The sequence below is a fragment of the Varanus komodoensis genome, unplaced genomic scaffold (assembly GCF_004798865.1).
Source record: "Varanus komodoensis strain SLA01 unplaced genomic scaffold, ASM479886v1 scaffold71, whole genome shotgun sequence".
Lineage (NCBI taxonomy): Eukaryota > Metazoa > Chordata > Lepidosauria > Squamata > Varanidae > Varanus > Varanus komodoensis.
Window position 1 is genome coordinate 2,326,318 of NW_025336360.1, and position 15,952 is coordinate 2,342,269.

The 15,952-nt window shown below is 49.5% G+C and overlaps 1 protein-coding gene across 6 annotated transcripts in view; it reads right to left on the reverse strand.

Moving 5' to 3' along the window:
- The window catches only part of ZNF362 (zinc finger protein 362), a 38,580-nt gene extending 22,891 nt beyond the window's left edge, over nucleotides 1-15,689 (reverse strand). For 2 of the 6 annotated variants that reach the window (XM_044452342.1, XM_044452341.1), the window contains exon 1: nucleotides 13,446-14,056. Coding sequence is in view for 1 of the 6 variants with exons in the window: in XM_044452340.1 (XP_044308275.1) it covers nucleotides 13,893-13,906 (14 nt within the window). In the remaining 5 variants the exon portion in view is untranslated. The other 4 variants (XM_044452343.1, XM_044452345.1, XM_044452344.1 and 1 more) reach the window with 4 other exon arrangements.
- Nucleotides 15,690-15,952: the final 263 nt, after the last annotated feature.

Consider the following 15,952-nt stretch of genomic DNA (forward strand, 5'->3'; position numbering starts at 1 on the left):
GACTCAGGCAATCTGGGCTCTAGTCCCCGCACAGCCAGCTGGGAGCCAACTGACTGACTCTGGGCCAGGCACAGACTCTCAGTGCAACCTACCTCACAGGGCTGTTGTTGTGGGAATAAGGCTGAGAGCAGCAGGAGGAGAGTGATCTAAGCCGCTTTGAGTTCTTTGTAAGAAAAAGCAGGATACAAATTAAAGAAATAAATAAGGATGGACAGGCGGACGGACAGACCACCAGAAAATGCACTTGACAAGCACTCAAACATAATATGAGGGTTACAAAACCGCTTTAAGGATCAGAGAGACAGTACCCGAGTTTTGAAATTATCCTACTGCCTGGGAACACCCAACAGAGTCTGAGCAGCTTAGCTGCACTTTTTTTCTTTCAATGCAAATTGTCTCAGAAGTAATAATAATAAAATATATACTAAGTAGCTGATTCTACCTCCCCAGAACAATTCTATCACTGTTAAGTAAGGATTCTGGCCATGCTGGCGGACTCGACTGCATTTGGGCTGTCGCACTCTGAACGATTCATAAGATTTCACTATGCAGAAGGGTTTCCACGACATTTCAATGCAATCCTGAGCAGGGATCTTGAAGCCAAACGACTTCGACCTCAACGCTGGTTCGGGCGATATTAGACCCTTGCCCTGCCGACCGGCTTCAGCAGCACATGCAGAGCAGCGGCACGGCTTCCCGCACTGAAAGCGGCAACATTCTCAAACTCGGCTGTTTTATCGGGTGCTCCTTCAATGAAAAGATTAGCAATTAGAGGTAATCTGCCCTGGATGGCGGGTTGCCCAGCGCTCAACACATCTCCCTCTGCAGCCTCAGGGAAGCATTAGCCACATTTTAAAATCAGGTGAATGCGACGGTTCCATCCTTAAATGCAACCTAAAAATAATTCAATTAATTCAAAAAGTAAATAAATTCTGCCATCTTTGCACAGGGCCATGCGCTCACACCCGAAGCCATGCCTACAGAAGCTTTCTCACTCACAGGTTCTGTACCAAAAGCAAGGCCGTTTCAGAAATGGATCCGAGGAGCTGAAGTTGAGCATGTTTTCCTGTGTATTACTTGATAATCGTCTCTGAACTGAGCAGGGCTGCTAAGGACAGGGAGTTCTGGAGGCATTTTTCACAAGGTTGCCTAAGTCGGAGCTAACCTGATGACAACAAAAATTCCCATGCATGTTTAGGCGGAAATATACCCCACAACTCGCAGCTCGGTTAGCCTGGGCGTGCCGTGAACCGACGGTCTCGACCTTCTAAGCAGAGACGGGGTAGCCTGGAACCTCCCCCTGCAGGAGGTGGCTATCCAGAGCCCCCTTCTCACTTGGGTATGGCAAGGTGCCGTCTGCACACGGGGATACTCATGAAACTGCAGCAGTACGGCAGGCAGAAAAGCTGTGACGGGCAGGGCAGGAGTTCGGGGACGCACTGCCGAATGCACAGGACAAAAGCGCAGGCTGCCTGGAATGACGTATATTTATAGTGCCGCTCAAGGAAGAAAGGGCCGGATACCTGGGGGTCATACGAAGTAGGGTGTTGGCCTGGGCCTCAGGAAATCGGGGTCTCCTCCCTTCTCAGCCATGAGGCTCACGGGGTGACTTTGGGCCACTCACGGGCTTTCAGCCTGACCTACCTCACAGGGTTGTTGCTGTGAGGATAAAATGGAGTGGTGCAGGAGGATTATGCAATTATGTAAGAGGAAACAGGAGGGATGTAAGTATAATAAAATAAACAGATAAGCACATTAGAAGTACGCCCCTTTGAGCAAAAAGCAGCAGCATGATTCCAGCTGTGGCAAATGAGAACCAAGGTTGCAGATAATACAACCTCATGCAGCCACAAGGTGTCAATCTCAACAAAACAGCCAAATCCGTAAAACCATTTACATTTTACAAACCCACTTCTCTTAAGAACATGGAGATCTTAACAAAAGGACAGTATCATTTTTGCTGTCAGGAGAAATCTTAATACTGATTCTAAACCTTCTTTTTTAAACAATTTTTTATACCACTACTTGGAACCAAACAGTCCTCTCAATGCACTTCTTCAACCAGGAAACGAGAAATGAAGAGGCAATAAAATGTACAATTATAAACCAAAAACAGTATTAAAATGATCCATATCCCTAAAAGCTAAAAAAGCAGCAAAAAATAAGCAGACATCACCCTACCCACCAGTCCAAACTACTCCCCAAAGTGACCACATTAAATCAACCCCACATCAAAGGAAACTGAACCATAAATATCTTCCAGGCTGAATGCATCAGTTATGCGTCCCTTTCTTAGAGCCACCCCCAAAAAGACCATCTCAGCTTAACTGTGCCTATTAGTGGATCCTCTGTGGAAGATCTCAAGTCCTGGTCTGAGTTGGTTTGGGGCTTTATGGGTCAGAACCACCACCCCGAATAAGGCTCAAAAGGGATCAGTCTGCCGGTGCAACAGACGTAAGTGAGCTTACGCTCTCGATCCTTCACGGAGCTCAAGAGAGAGTCAGATGGGAAGTCCCCCACTCTTGGGGGAATTTGGGGGAGGGACGCTTCTTGGGGTCACCCAGAATGTTCAGCTATCTACACTCATGGAATCGAGGACTCATTTGGGTGCAATCTGAAGGGGGCGTCTGCCGCCAGCTAATATCTTAGGATTATGTCAAGGATTATCCTGTCAAGGACGGGGGTGCACAGAAGGGAAGATCACCTCTGATGCTCTCCCACCCCACAAAAATCTTGGCCAGCTAATGTTTAGGAAGAGAGCATCCCCCAGATGATCCCAAGAGATCCCTCCCCACCCCTCTGTACGCTCCACCCAGCACCGGCTCTGAGGTCGGAAAGATCTCGTGGCTCTGGCCTCGGAGCGCACTTCCGAGGAGGAAAGGAGCTGGGACTCGGAGCTTCCCTCCTGCAGGGCAGGCGGCATCTCCTGGCCGCAGGAGCACACCTTAAGGCCGAGAGCGGTAGGCCTGTTTTCTGCCTACACACGCGCCGCAAAAGGATTCTCTACTGTGATCTTCCTGCAACGAGGAACCACCAAGTGGGATGACTTAAAATCACTCGTTAAAATCAATGTTCCCACAGAAACATTTAATATCATTTTCCAAACAATGGTGCAAATCTGACCACAAAAACGTGTTGATTTGCAACTATTTGCAGGGAACAAACACCAAATTCGCAGATGACACAAAACTGGGTGGCAGAGCTAATTTCCTGGAAGACAGAAAGAAGATTCAAGGCGGTCTTGATAGTTTGGAACACTGGGCTGACAACAGCAGAGCCACTTGGACAAACGCCAAGTCCTGCACCCAGAAAAAGGAAATCAAATGCATCATTGCAAGACAGGGAACACTTGGCTCGGCAGTGCTGCGTGTGAGAAGGATCCTGCAGTGCTCCTAGATAACAAGCTAAATATGAGCCAGCGAAGTGATGTGGCTCCCAAAAGGGCAAATGCTGTTTTAGGCTGAATTAACAGAAGTCCCATTTCCGAACCCCATTAAGTACTAGATCCACTTCACTCTGCACAGGTGAGGCCTCATTCGGAGCGCTGGGTCCAGTTCTGGGCACCACAGTTCAGAAAGATGCAGGCAAGCTGGGAAGGGTTCGGAGGAGGGCAGCAGGGACGATCCGGGGACTGGAGACAGGAGAGACTGAAAAAAATGGGCATGTTTAGCCTTGGGAAGAGAAGACTGAGGGGAGATAGGATAGGACCCCAGAAGTACTTGAAAGGCTGCCACAAAGAGGAAGGACAGGGTCTCTTTTGGTTATTCCAGAAGGCAGGACATGGAATAATGGGATCCAGTTCCAGGAAGCCAGATTCCAGCTGGGTAGCAGGACAAATTTCCTGACTTGAGAGCAATACGACAGTGGAACCAGTGACCTACGGAGGTGGTGGGCTCTCCCACACTGGAGGCCTTCAAGGGGCAGCCAGGCAGCCCTCTGGGAGGGATGTAGGGACCAGGGCTTGGAGCCGATATCCTTCTTAGCCCTTCCAGCACGGTGATTCCATCACCCTACTGCCATATGATTTCAGCCCCAGTTTAGGAATACTCAGTTTAGATCCTCTGAGTCCCAGTCCCATGCTCTTAACCACCACACCACACTGGCTGAAGGGGCCCGTCCTCCGTTCTCCTCCCTCCCTCCCTCTGGAGGCCAATTTCTCCACTCCATTTGCTCTGCCAGCTTCCACTCCTGAAAAGTTCCATTCTTAAACGGCGCAGCTGAACGTATCAAAGAGGCTCACCGCTTTTCATCCCCATCTTTGGAAAAACTACTTGCCTTTTCAGCTCCAAAGGGAAACCTTCCACAGGGCCCACCTGGAAGGGTACAGGTGCTCCCTAAACCAAAGTTGTAAGGACAGAGGTACATCCTACAATGGAAGAAAGGCCTGGATCCCACACATGTACTTTTCTCCTAATGGTAGTGCGGGGACAGGAGACCGTCCCTTGGTGGGAAAGCAGTGCTTCGCCCCTTCTCCCTACAACCAGCCCTTTCCGACAACACCAGCAGAGACACAAGAAGGAAACACGTCTGTCCTGGTAATGCAGGTTCCCTCTTACAACCCCAAGGCATGTGGGTGTACATACGCAACACCAACGGCAAGGTCACAATCCACCACCATGCCACGGTTGCACAGATATAACGCCCCTTGTGCTCAAAAACAGCTCACTATGAATGGACACATGGACTTCACATTATTACAAGCCACAGCCTTTCTTTATGAATAAAACTGATTTAGCCATGGCGGGGGGTGTCTTGTTTGCTGCTCTTGGAACCCTGGCAATCTACCCATCCATTCAGACCTCTTGCTTCTTCGTTTTTCTGGCTCTTGCACCAGTGTTTTTCAACCATTCCCCCCCGATCAGTTAGAAACAGAACACATAATTTCAAAACGGCAGGGAGCTGAAGCTGGCTGCCTGCTGCTCCAGTCGCAGGTCACCAACCTGCAGAGCGGCTCCTTGCCAAAGCGAGGCAGGCCTGCATTTCCTCTGCCTCCGCCACGGGCTGAAGGGGGCAGCTTTTCGGCAGAAGCGAGCCACTCCCTCCTGTCTGAAGTGGAGGCAGAGTGGGGAGAGTGCGATGCAACCGCCTGCACTTCACTGCCAGCCTCCGCAAGCGCAAGGTATGACGGGGAAGGCAACCTGTGAGGTCGGCTCTCCAAGGGCGCCCTTCAGCTGGAAGAGGGCTTCCCCCACCCGTATTTCCATCCCTGCCTCAACGTCCTTTGGTGCGACATGCGAACCATCTCGTGGCCTCACGAAGCCCAATTCAGGCCTCCGTGCAGCCCCTTTCTATATTCTGGAGACAGGGCATCGCTCCCCTACCCCTGTTCTAGCCACTTCCAAGGCTACCATCTCCCAGTATTTTGTCTGCACAGACAGTGCTTCACAGAGAAACTAGGTTTTTAAAAATGTCACTACAGGTAACCATTTTTGGAAACAAACCAAAGTTACTCTGATTTATACCAGATTTTCTTCGTGATCTCATATTTGGCGCTACCTGTCCTGCAGCAACCAGATCCATGATCCAGAAAGCATTTTAACTCCCGTTTCCCTTCCAATGCAAATGGATGCCAGAAATGACCACAGAAGTAAGCGTGCTCTTTAGCAGTGCCCATTCGGCAAACAGTGCCTGCCGATTCTCACATCTCCGTGAAAAATCTCCAATTCCCTCTTGAGCATCAATGACAGCATAAGAAATAACAGCATGTCCACCCATAAGGGAGTGTGACTGCCTCATCTCTGCATGATATCCTGACCTGGCCATGCTTACTGCGCACTGGAAGCCACTGATTGGCTAATTCTGCCATAGGTCTGTGTGGAGTGCAGTCAAAGTGTACTCCATTCTCCATTGGTTCAGAACAGAGCAGCCAGGTTGTTAACAGGGACTGGCAAACGAGCACATATAACTCCAGTCCTGTACCATCTGAAGTCTGGGCACAATTTAAGGTGCTGGTGATGACTTATAAAACCCTGCATGGCTTAGAACCTGGGTATTTGGAGCAGCACCTCCTTCTAAACACACCTGCCCACCCCCTAAGATCTGGGTTGGAGGTCCTTCCCCAGGAGCCCTCTTTGAAGGAGATCAGGGCCTTCTCTGCGGTGGTGCCCTGGCTTTGGAACATGTTCCTTAGAGAGATGCGCCTGGTGCCAAGGGAAATGCCAAAACCTTTTTATTTTCCTGATAGTTTAAGTATTAAAGTGCTTTAATATGGGGTTTTATTTGAATTTTGTCCTCTGATGCTGTACTTTTCTTTCATTTCACTACTGTCCTGGGACTTTTAGTGAAGAACGGTATAAAAAAGCTTTAAATAAATAAATATTCTTCTCAAGGACACATTTCGCAGGCTCCCCATTCAGTAAATATACTTTTGGGGTATAAGGATGAAATATGTCTTCAGATTTTAATTTAAGGGGACAAAAGCATTCCTCAGCTGTTGGAAACATGGGAAATTTGCAGCTCCCACAACTTCCAAACTCTTACCCTATAAGAACCTATACATTTTTGTCCCCTAAAGCCTATATTCACCCATTTCTACTTTTAGCCATGCTTTCTCTCATTACAGGGGGTTTTTAAGGGACTTCGGTGTATCCATAGATAAGGTCAGATATTAATCATGCCATTAATGTCTATGACATAATAAGGATATTAATCGAGACAGCTAAACTGAGCCTTCAACTATAGGCATTGTGTACCTTGGAGTGCCAGTTGCTGGGAGAAACAGTGGGTCTTACTTCCAAGCAAACATGTATCAGACTGGATTACAAATGTACTCAATATGCTGGACTAAATTATAGAATGGACTATATTACTGGACTAAATATTATGTGTAGATTTTTTGGGGAAAAGATTTAAGATGCTAAGAAACCAAGTAGAGTTGCTGACCGCTCCTAAAAGATTCTCTGGGCCACGCTGCAAATAAATCCAAGACTAAGTTATAGGCCATAAAGATTTTCATGGGCTCTGTCACTAGTCCACTGACAAGCTGCCCAGTGGGAACCAAAACTTTTTCCCAGTCCCCCAACTTTCTTTGCCTAGTCACCTGTGGGTAAGTTGGGTTCATCACAGGCGAGCTTCCAAAACCTGCTCAAGCTTCCAGATTTTCAGTGGAGGAACAGTCATGAGCCCGTGAGCTCAGTGCTCACCTGCAGAGCAGGCTGCATCTCTGCATGAGTTACTGCTCTGCCCTCAGCACCTTCCAGTTGGGAAGCTCACCTGTTCAGCAACTCATGTGAAAACAGGGTGGGGTGATTTTCACAGGGGGTGGACAACTCTGCACTCTTCCACATATTCAATGAAAACCTGCCTGGGTAAGAACAGAGTGACTCCAGCTTTAATTCAAGAAAATGTTTTTCTAATCTATGGTGATGCAGAGTTGGGCATTTTCCACAGTCACCAAGAAAGTGTTTTGACTTTGCACCGCTTGAACGAAACTAACAACTAACATTGCAAAGAAACCCTATGCAAAAGCCCTGGTGGCGTAAGTGGCCTGGGGAAACCTGGTGCTAATCCCCACTTATTCATGAAGCCATTGGTTGAGTTTGGGCCTCTTACAGACACTTAGCCTGGCCTACCTCACAGGGTTGTTGTTGTGAGGGGAAATGGACAGGAAGCAGAGGGTTACTTGGAAGGATATACATACAGCAAATTATATACATACAGCAAAGAGGGCAACATGAAATGCTATATTAGCTGCCAACTCTGAAAACAAAGTTGTAATACACTTTTTCTAAGGTGTCTATTGCTTAGAAACACATGAAGAGTTCAGGGCATCCAAAACATAGTCCCCACCGGTCCTAAAAATTTAAATAATGGAATGGAAATACGCACCATTGAGTTGCAACATCTGAAAATATCTGTAAGCATTCCAGTAAAAATAATTTCCAAACAAACTTCCAGTATAACACTTTATCCCAGCACAGATAATGCACATTTCTGCACCGCTACTTAAATATTTTCCTTCAGCTCTGTTGAACTAGTGGAAAAACTTTTTAGATTTGCAGCACGCACTACTTTAAAGGTCTGCTTGATAAACATACATGAAGTAAACATGCCAAATCACATCTCTATTGATATAAGGCAGCAAGGAAGAAAAACCAGGGAAAGAGATTCAAACATTTTCAGAAAACCCAACTGACTGCTTAGCTAACAGAAATGTGGACAGCCTGCATAGAAGGCTAGTGTTGGGGAACAACCTGAGTAGAAACAAGCGCTAAATCTACATCATAAATCTACCTTAAAACAGCAAAACCTAAAGAAAACCTTGACAGGTTCAAATTATAATGTCCTTTAACACTATTGGTTATTTCCACTGAAGAACATATCATTCAAAGGCACCTTTCTATGCACAATTGGGCAGAAAGAACTCCAGTAAGACTGCACAGAATGGAGCATCTTTATTGGATGCGTTCTTAAAAACTCCCTCTCTCCAACAGCTTTTGCACCTAACGGTCAAGAGTCCAGAAGGTGGGCACAGGTCCGTGCCTTCCTCAGCAAACAGGAAATTGGGTGGCTGTAGGTTATGCCTCCTCAGCCCCGAGTCTTGCCAGACACGCAGAAAACAGAAAAAAGGAAAATTTTTCAGCCAGTGAAAGTCACTGCAGACTGAAGCCGGGAACAAGGAGCTACACTCCTCAACTTTGCAAGGTGCCATGAACACCCCAGACACTTTGCACCACTGACACCAATTCATAAAATTATAAATAACAACCTATCAACAGGAAGGGGCATCTCTTCCAGTTTACAGATGTTTGTTGCCTCAGAAGGGCATCCGTGGCCTCTCCACAGTGCAGAGGCGACCTCAGCCAATGTTCAGGGGGCCCGCAAGAGCAACGTGCCACTGTCCACACTGGCTTTCCATTCACTTCTGGGCTCAAATGGCCCACGGCCTGCGGGGCTCACAGCGGACCTGGAACTGGCCACCGGAGCTATTGCCCAGCGGGCCAGGCAGCAGACAGTGCCAGGGAAGAGATCCATGGAATGGCACATTTTGGGTATTACATGAGCAGAGCTGGCTGGAGCCTGGGGTCAGACTAGATGGCCCAGGAGAACCTTCCGACACCCTGCGTTTCTGTCCTCCAGGCCTGAAGAGACAAGTGATAGATGTGGCAAACCTCACGTCCCTGGCCAGTAGAAAGAGCTTCTGACCAACGGGCAGCCCAACCCTACAGACCTCTTGGCCCTCCTGAACGCTCCCATGCAAAGATTCTTCCCTTCCTTTGCATCTGTTAAAGCGCTCTGAGAAAGCTGCCCAGAAAGCGTGCACCAACTCAGACACCAAAGACACAAGAAGAGACCTTCTTAAATGCTTACTCTAAACGACAGGTCTGTCTCCATCATGGGGAAGCCCTCTTTAGTCCACCCAAAGCAGGAAGACACTACCCTGGTTATTTAACTCGATCCGGCAATGGGACATGCGAGTCAATCAAAAGCAGTTTTGCACATTAGTGGCGCACCCATGTGCTTTTGGTTCATGTGAGTGGCCCATTACCAGATAAAAGTGTGACCCTGGTGGACTGTCCTAAATCTCTTCCCAAAACTCCCCGTGGCTTTTTGCGCCCTCGAAGATCAATGAAACACGTAATGCAATGCATATCATGCGTGGCCACACGGCGTGGCAACAGCCACACGCTTAGAACGACTTATGGCAGCAGCCTAAGCCAGGTGCCCTCTCCAGGTGTGTTGGCTGCCGATCTCACCATTTCTGTTGGCCAGCATGGATGAGGACAGCAGTCCAGAACTTTTCGAGGGAGACCAGTCAGAGAAGGAACATTTCTGGCAACAAGCGGTGAACGTCTTGCTCCAGAAAGCACTGCTTACAAAAAAAATGACAGCAGTGGTGGGAACCCTCAGCCATCCATGTGGTGCCGAATGCTAGCACCCATAAGCATTAACCAGCATAGTCAGGAATGATGGGTGCTGGAGTACCAGGACTTCTCAATATCCAGGGGTTCCTCACAGTTGAACTCTACAGATGTAGCAATTAGAAATGTGGTTTTTCCAGGACTCAGACTTTTCCAGGATGTCTGATCTCCAGCTATATTACCATGCTGAAAGCATTACTTATTCTTTTAATAACATTTATATCCCACTTTTCTAAAGACTTTTTTGAAGGACAATGCAACTGCACACTCAATTGATACAGCCAATTAATTCAGCAAAATCACCCTGTTAGAAATCTACAGAGAATTAAAAGTGACCCTCTGGAGGATTCCAAACCTGGTGGCTCACGGGTGTGTCTGGGGAGCATCTTCCATAAATGGGGCAGCACCGCCAGAACAGTCCGCTCACTGGTCTGTAATCTTGTGACACAGAGGGCCAACGAAGGAGGACTTCCAAACAAGATCCTGGTTATGAGGCAGGCCCACATGGGAGAAGCGCCGGCTCCCTAGCCACTCAGGGCTCATCTTCAAAAGCAGGACCCAAAATTGTGCCTATTAACACAGGGAGATATTCCGGCACGGCTGACGTATGTTCAGAAGAAAGCATTCCGCTTAGCAGATGGGCTGCCATGTTCTGAACCAAAAAAGCTTCGAGGGAAGCCCAGCAGCCGCCCGAAAGTGGATCTCAGGAGCAAACAAGAACAGTGCTCGAGACTGTACAGGGCAACCCTCCCTAGCGTGGGACTGCAGACGCCTGGGATTTCAACCCCCATCAGCCCCAGGCAGCAGGGCCAGCGGTCAGGAAAGCAAAGGGTTGAAATCCAAAACATCAGGAAGGCACGGCTGGAGGCAGGCTAGGAGAAGCAACACTGAATGCATTTTGCTCTTGCCCTGCATGGCTGGCAGTGGAGGGCTGCAAGATAGAGGCAAAATAAGCCATTCCTCAGAGTAGCCCTCCCGTTGTGTTTGCCCGACAGAGCTGGAAAATGCTCGGGTGAAGGGGGCAGGCGGCTCTCTGGGCACAGCCTCTGCTTCCTCAGACTGGCGGAAGGGTGGGAAGAGAAAGGAAAGGTGCATATCCTTAAACACTGCCCGTGTGAATAAACCCCTGCATGCAGAAAGCTGGCACAGCAAGGAAAAGTCTGTTTGCATAGCCTAGTCCCTGATGAGCTGGATTTCCAACATTCAGGGAATTAATGATTGATTGATCTTAATATTTATAGACCGCCCGATTCCCATAGGCTCTGCTCAACTGAGTAGAAAGTGCTTGTTTATATATTTACTTTGCTTTTTCAGTGCCCCCACACAGATGGGTGTGTTGCCATCAGGCCTGATATCCTGGATGGGCACCTGGTAGGCTTAAGTCAACGCTGGGGCCTTCTCCTCCCCGAATCACTGGCTGAAATGAGCAATCCCTGCATCCAGTCTGTCCTTGTTTGTGCCCATTTTAAGACTATCCCGGCCCCATCTGTAAATAACACTACAGGCCTACCTTACAGGGTTGTTGCAAGGCTGGCCATGATCACACAGCAGAAGCTCGCTGAGCCTTCACACACGCGTCATAAATGCCAGACATTATAATTTCTGTCACAGGGAACTAGACTGCTTCTCCGCTGCCCCAAATTCCCCTGCTCCAAGCTTAAATAAAGGGAACCAAGCCACACACGGTGGGGCAAGCCATACACTCCCCACAGCCCAAACCAGGACTTCTCCTCAACCGGACCAAGGGGGGAAGAGGCGGCTTGCTTGTTCTTTCCTTCCTCTGCTGCATCACTGAATCAAGTGGCTGAGCAGAGCAGCACCGTACGGCCGACCAAAGGGCCCAAGGCTGGCCTCCTCTGGGTCACCACTTCCTCCCCCCGTGAGCCCAAGGGGCTGGTCAGCAAGGGCAGTTTTAGACAGCTGATGCGGAGTGCCTTGGTTCACCCGACCGAGCCGCAACGCGAGATTCCTGCAAAGGGAACTTTAGCACCCTCTTTCAAGCAGAGACCTCCAAGCATTCCCTCACCCCAGAGCCAACAGCAAGGGAGTTTCTCTCGTACGCACGTCCGCCAACCAATCATACCTGGTTGGCATGTCTTGGCATGTGCACAGGTGTGAGCCACTGAGGGCTGGATTCTGTCGAGGCCTCTGTTAGAGGACGGCAAAAGGCACCCTTTGCATGCATCTTGCAGGCCCTTGGCCTTTGGGAACCCAGGTCGTCAATCTCTTGCACTGGGAACAGGAGAAATAATCTCTGTTCTCAAGAACACTGCCAAGCATCCACTCCCAATTTCTGACTTTCACTGGTGTTCTGCTGCTCAGGGTGTGTGCCAAAGTTTAATGCACAGCTTTAGGTGACTATACCATTTTTCGGATCTACTGGAGGCAGGCACATTTCTTTCAATGAAGCCATGTTTCCAAAATCCTGATGCACGAGGCACTGCTTTTCTTCCTTTTAAATCACGTCCAGTGACATACTTCACACCCAGAAGAGCTTAGATTTAAGCATGCGAGCAGATCAGAATCACCCACCTAGGAGGAGTTTAGCGCTTTGGCATGAGTCGCTGTTCTGGGAACAACTCCTCATTGGAAAGAGGCAGATTCCAGAGCAGAGACACAACAGCCAAGCTCCATTGAGTGCAAGTGGGTACCTCTGTTGGGAGCAGACCTGTGATGCTAGCACACACAATGAAAAAACATGGGAAGATTCCCTGTCCCCACTACTGTCTGACCAGCAAGAAGTAAGACCAGGGCGGGGTATCACACAGAGATGCAACAGTCAGCCTCTCTAGACCAGCTGACGGGCTTCTGCTTTTCTAGCAACACAGGACCAATTCTCAAACAGCACATGATTTAGGAATTATAGTGCTACGAGACCAGTATGGCTTCCCCTTCCTTTTGGTGCCTTTCCAAAATGCTTCGCTACCATAGGAATGCACAAACCACATGGGCCAATACATTGCCCCAAAATCCAACCTCAGATACAGATGGGGTTTGTAAAAAGCCAGGATGAACCTAATACACCATTCTGTTCCCATGGTGGCCTATCAACAGCCCATGAAAAGCCAAAGACAAGACATGAGCAAAACCATGCTCCTCCACAAGTTTTCCCTGGTACGGCATGATACTGGAAATATCAAGTAGCCCTTGGGAGCTTTCTCTTCCATAATTTCGTTTTAAAGCCAGCCAAGTTGGTGGCCATCCCTGCGTCTTGTGCCAAGAAATGCCACAGCTGAACGATGCGCTTGTCACATGCGGTTTCTTCCTTCACCACTCCCACAACTTCAGGATCAAGCCCAGATCTGCTTGCGAGCAAGGAGCTGGACCCAGCGCTCCCCCCTCACTCTGCACGAAGGAAAACCCATTTCGCCCACCCCCAAAATTCAGGAAAAAAACTTAGCACGACTTATCAGCCAAATGAACACAGCATAGAGAACGTGGCATCCCAGGCTAGCCCAATACCCCTTGGCACGCCATTTGGCATCAGACAGAAGCGTTCTGTGTTGCCCAAAAGCTTGCCTCTCTGGATCACCAGCCCAAGTTGGCCAAATCAGAAAGAAACGTTCTACAGACAGAGAGGCTTACCTGGAACTTCTCCTCCTCTGCCACCAACAAAGCAACCAAAGCCTCAAGAAACGAACGAGCAAGCCGGACACGTCCGCACGCTCACACGCGCGCACGAGGCTGGGCGCACAGCCGGGAGAAGGGTCGTCAGGACCTGCCCCACGATGGCCAAAACTTGTGCGCCGACTCTCAAAAATGTCTCCACCTTCCCGAGGCCTCCCTGCCGGCCCAGCTCACAACCAGCCACACATCCAACTTCCTCCCCGGCTGGAGGTCTGGCATTTCGGGCGGGCAGCCTCCGGAGGGTGCATCGCAAAGCAGACGTGAACAAAAGAAAATGCCCTTCGTGAGCTACCCATGGAGACTCGGCAGACCGGGGGGGCACCCCGACCCGCACATTCGCTAGCCACCATTGCGGCGCCCTGCCCCGCTCGCCAAAAAAGCGCGCATCCCGGTCCCGGGGCGCACCGAGCCGCCTGCATCCAGCGCTGCGACGGCGAATCCGGGCTGCGGCGCGGATGCCAATCCGGAAAGGGCTGCGAATCGGTTCAGGGGAGCACGACACAGACACATGGACAAAATGCCACGAAGGACAGACCTGGCACTCCGGAGAAGCGCAGGGAAAAGCGAAATCTCACCATGTTTTTTAAAGAGGCAGATTCCACACTATGAGCACAACACATTCGCGTCCAAAGAGCTTTCCAAACTATTTCTCAGCAAACCTGGCACTGCTAAAAAAAGCAAAACGAAAAGCCCTCTCAGTTTTAGGAAGGAAGGAAGGAAGAAAAAGCACACCATTTTCCGTCATCGTAAACCAAAAGGAGCTTGCAAAAAGAGAAAAGCAAAACCCCCGATTCCATGAGCTCTCCCCACACAGACAATTCAACACACCAAAAGAAGCGGGGGAGGAAGAAGAAAAAAATACACATCAGGTTAGCTTGCAGAGGGGCATCCGACAAAATATTTCCCTGGTCAACTTTTGCATGAGTTAAACTTCAGATCTTCCACAGAGGTTTTGCAGAGCTATTGCTATTTTCATAAAAGTGCAATTCGCATGCAATTCTCAGTGCAAGAAAGAAAGCAAAAGAAAGCCCTGATCCAACAACCGTGCAAAAAGCTCCTACACACACAGCAAGGCAAAGCAAGGAAGATTACAAATCAGCATCATCAGAAAATATAGATTTAAAAAAATAAGAGAACAAAACACCCCTTTTAGGTGCCTTCGTTTGCCCGTCCCAGTTGCCTCTCCCACATTCTCAGAGTTTTTATTAAAATTTTCAGACAAAAGGAAAACAAAAATGGCAGCCGCGCTTATTTTTAAAACAGAACGGGGCCGCCATATTCTGCAGATCTGCAAAAAAAAAAAAAAAAAAAAAAAGTGGGGGGAGAAATTGAAGCTCTACTCCGAGAGGGGAAGAAGAAAAAAAAAATTTTTTTTCAGGCAACCACAAAAGTGCAAAGTCGGAGGGGGGAAAAATTAAGCTCCTTCTGCCCTCGCCTTTATTTGCATTCAAGGGTTCTGGGCAGGAAGATTGCACCAAAAGGGGTCTTTTTATTTTGAATTTTTTCCCTATTTGAATAGCCCGGCTTTTATTTATTTAAAAAAAGACACTTCCTATACCAATACACATGCTCCACTTGCGAATCGCAACCCCAGCCAGCGATCCGTCCGCAAAGGAAGAAAATGGGCACCCCCCTTGCGCTTCCTCTTCCTCCTCCTCCTCCTCATTCTCCACCCGCCCAACCTTCTGTACGTCGTGGGGGGGAGCGGCGGCGGAGGAGGAGGAGGAGGAGGAGGGGGCACCGGGAAAGCACCCCCCTTTCTTCCTCCGATCCCGATCGGCTGCAAACGCATGCACGCATGCATGGAATTTGCAGGCACCAAAAGGCGCTCCCCCCGCGCGCCTCTCTGCTGTGGGGAAGCGCCGCTGGAGCGGACATGCATTGGCAGGGGGAGCGGGCGCGCGCGCGGGCGGCCGGGCGAGGCGAGGCGTCGGGCATGCAACTTCGCTCCGAGGGCCCCGCGATCCGTGGCCGGCTCCCTGCCTCCCCCACCGCCGCCTGGACGCCCCCGGCCCAGCTCCCGGCCCCTGCCTAAACCTGGCCTGGGAGTGCAGCCCTTCTCCCTGAGTCCTGCGAATACACACCTTAAATTGCAGAGTTTTGCAAAGAGCGGGCTTGGGGGCTTCGCGCTCGCAAACAGACATGGGGTGCGGGTGGGAGCACGGGAGAAAAATTGTTTTTAAAAAATGCCATCATGCCACTCAAGTTTAGCGGGGGGGAGCACTGCTGCTTTACCTCCAGCCCCCTAAGAAACCCCTCCCTGCCCAAGGAGGTCTTGGGATGGTCTGTCTAGCTCAAGGGAGCCCCCCCCCCCCGTCTTTCTTTCCCTTTCTCTTTTCCCTTTCTCGTTTTTTCCCTCCTCTCTTGGAAGGTTTAGTGCAAGTCTTCCGGGTCGCCTCGCAGTTCACTTCTGGTTTCTGCAAGCCCCAAAACGGCAGCTTGTGCTTGCACAAGAAAAGCCCCCT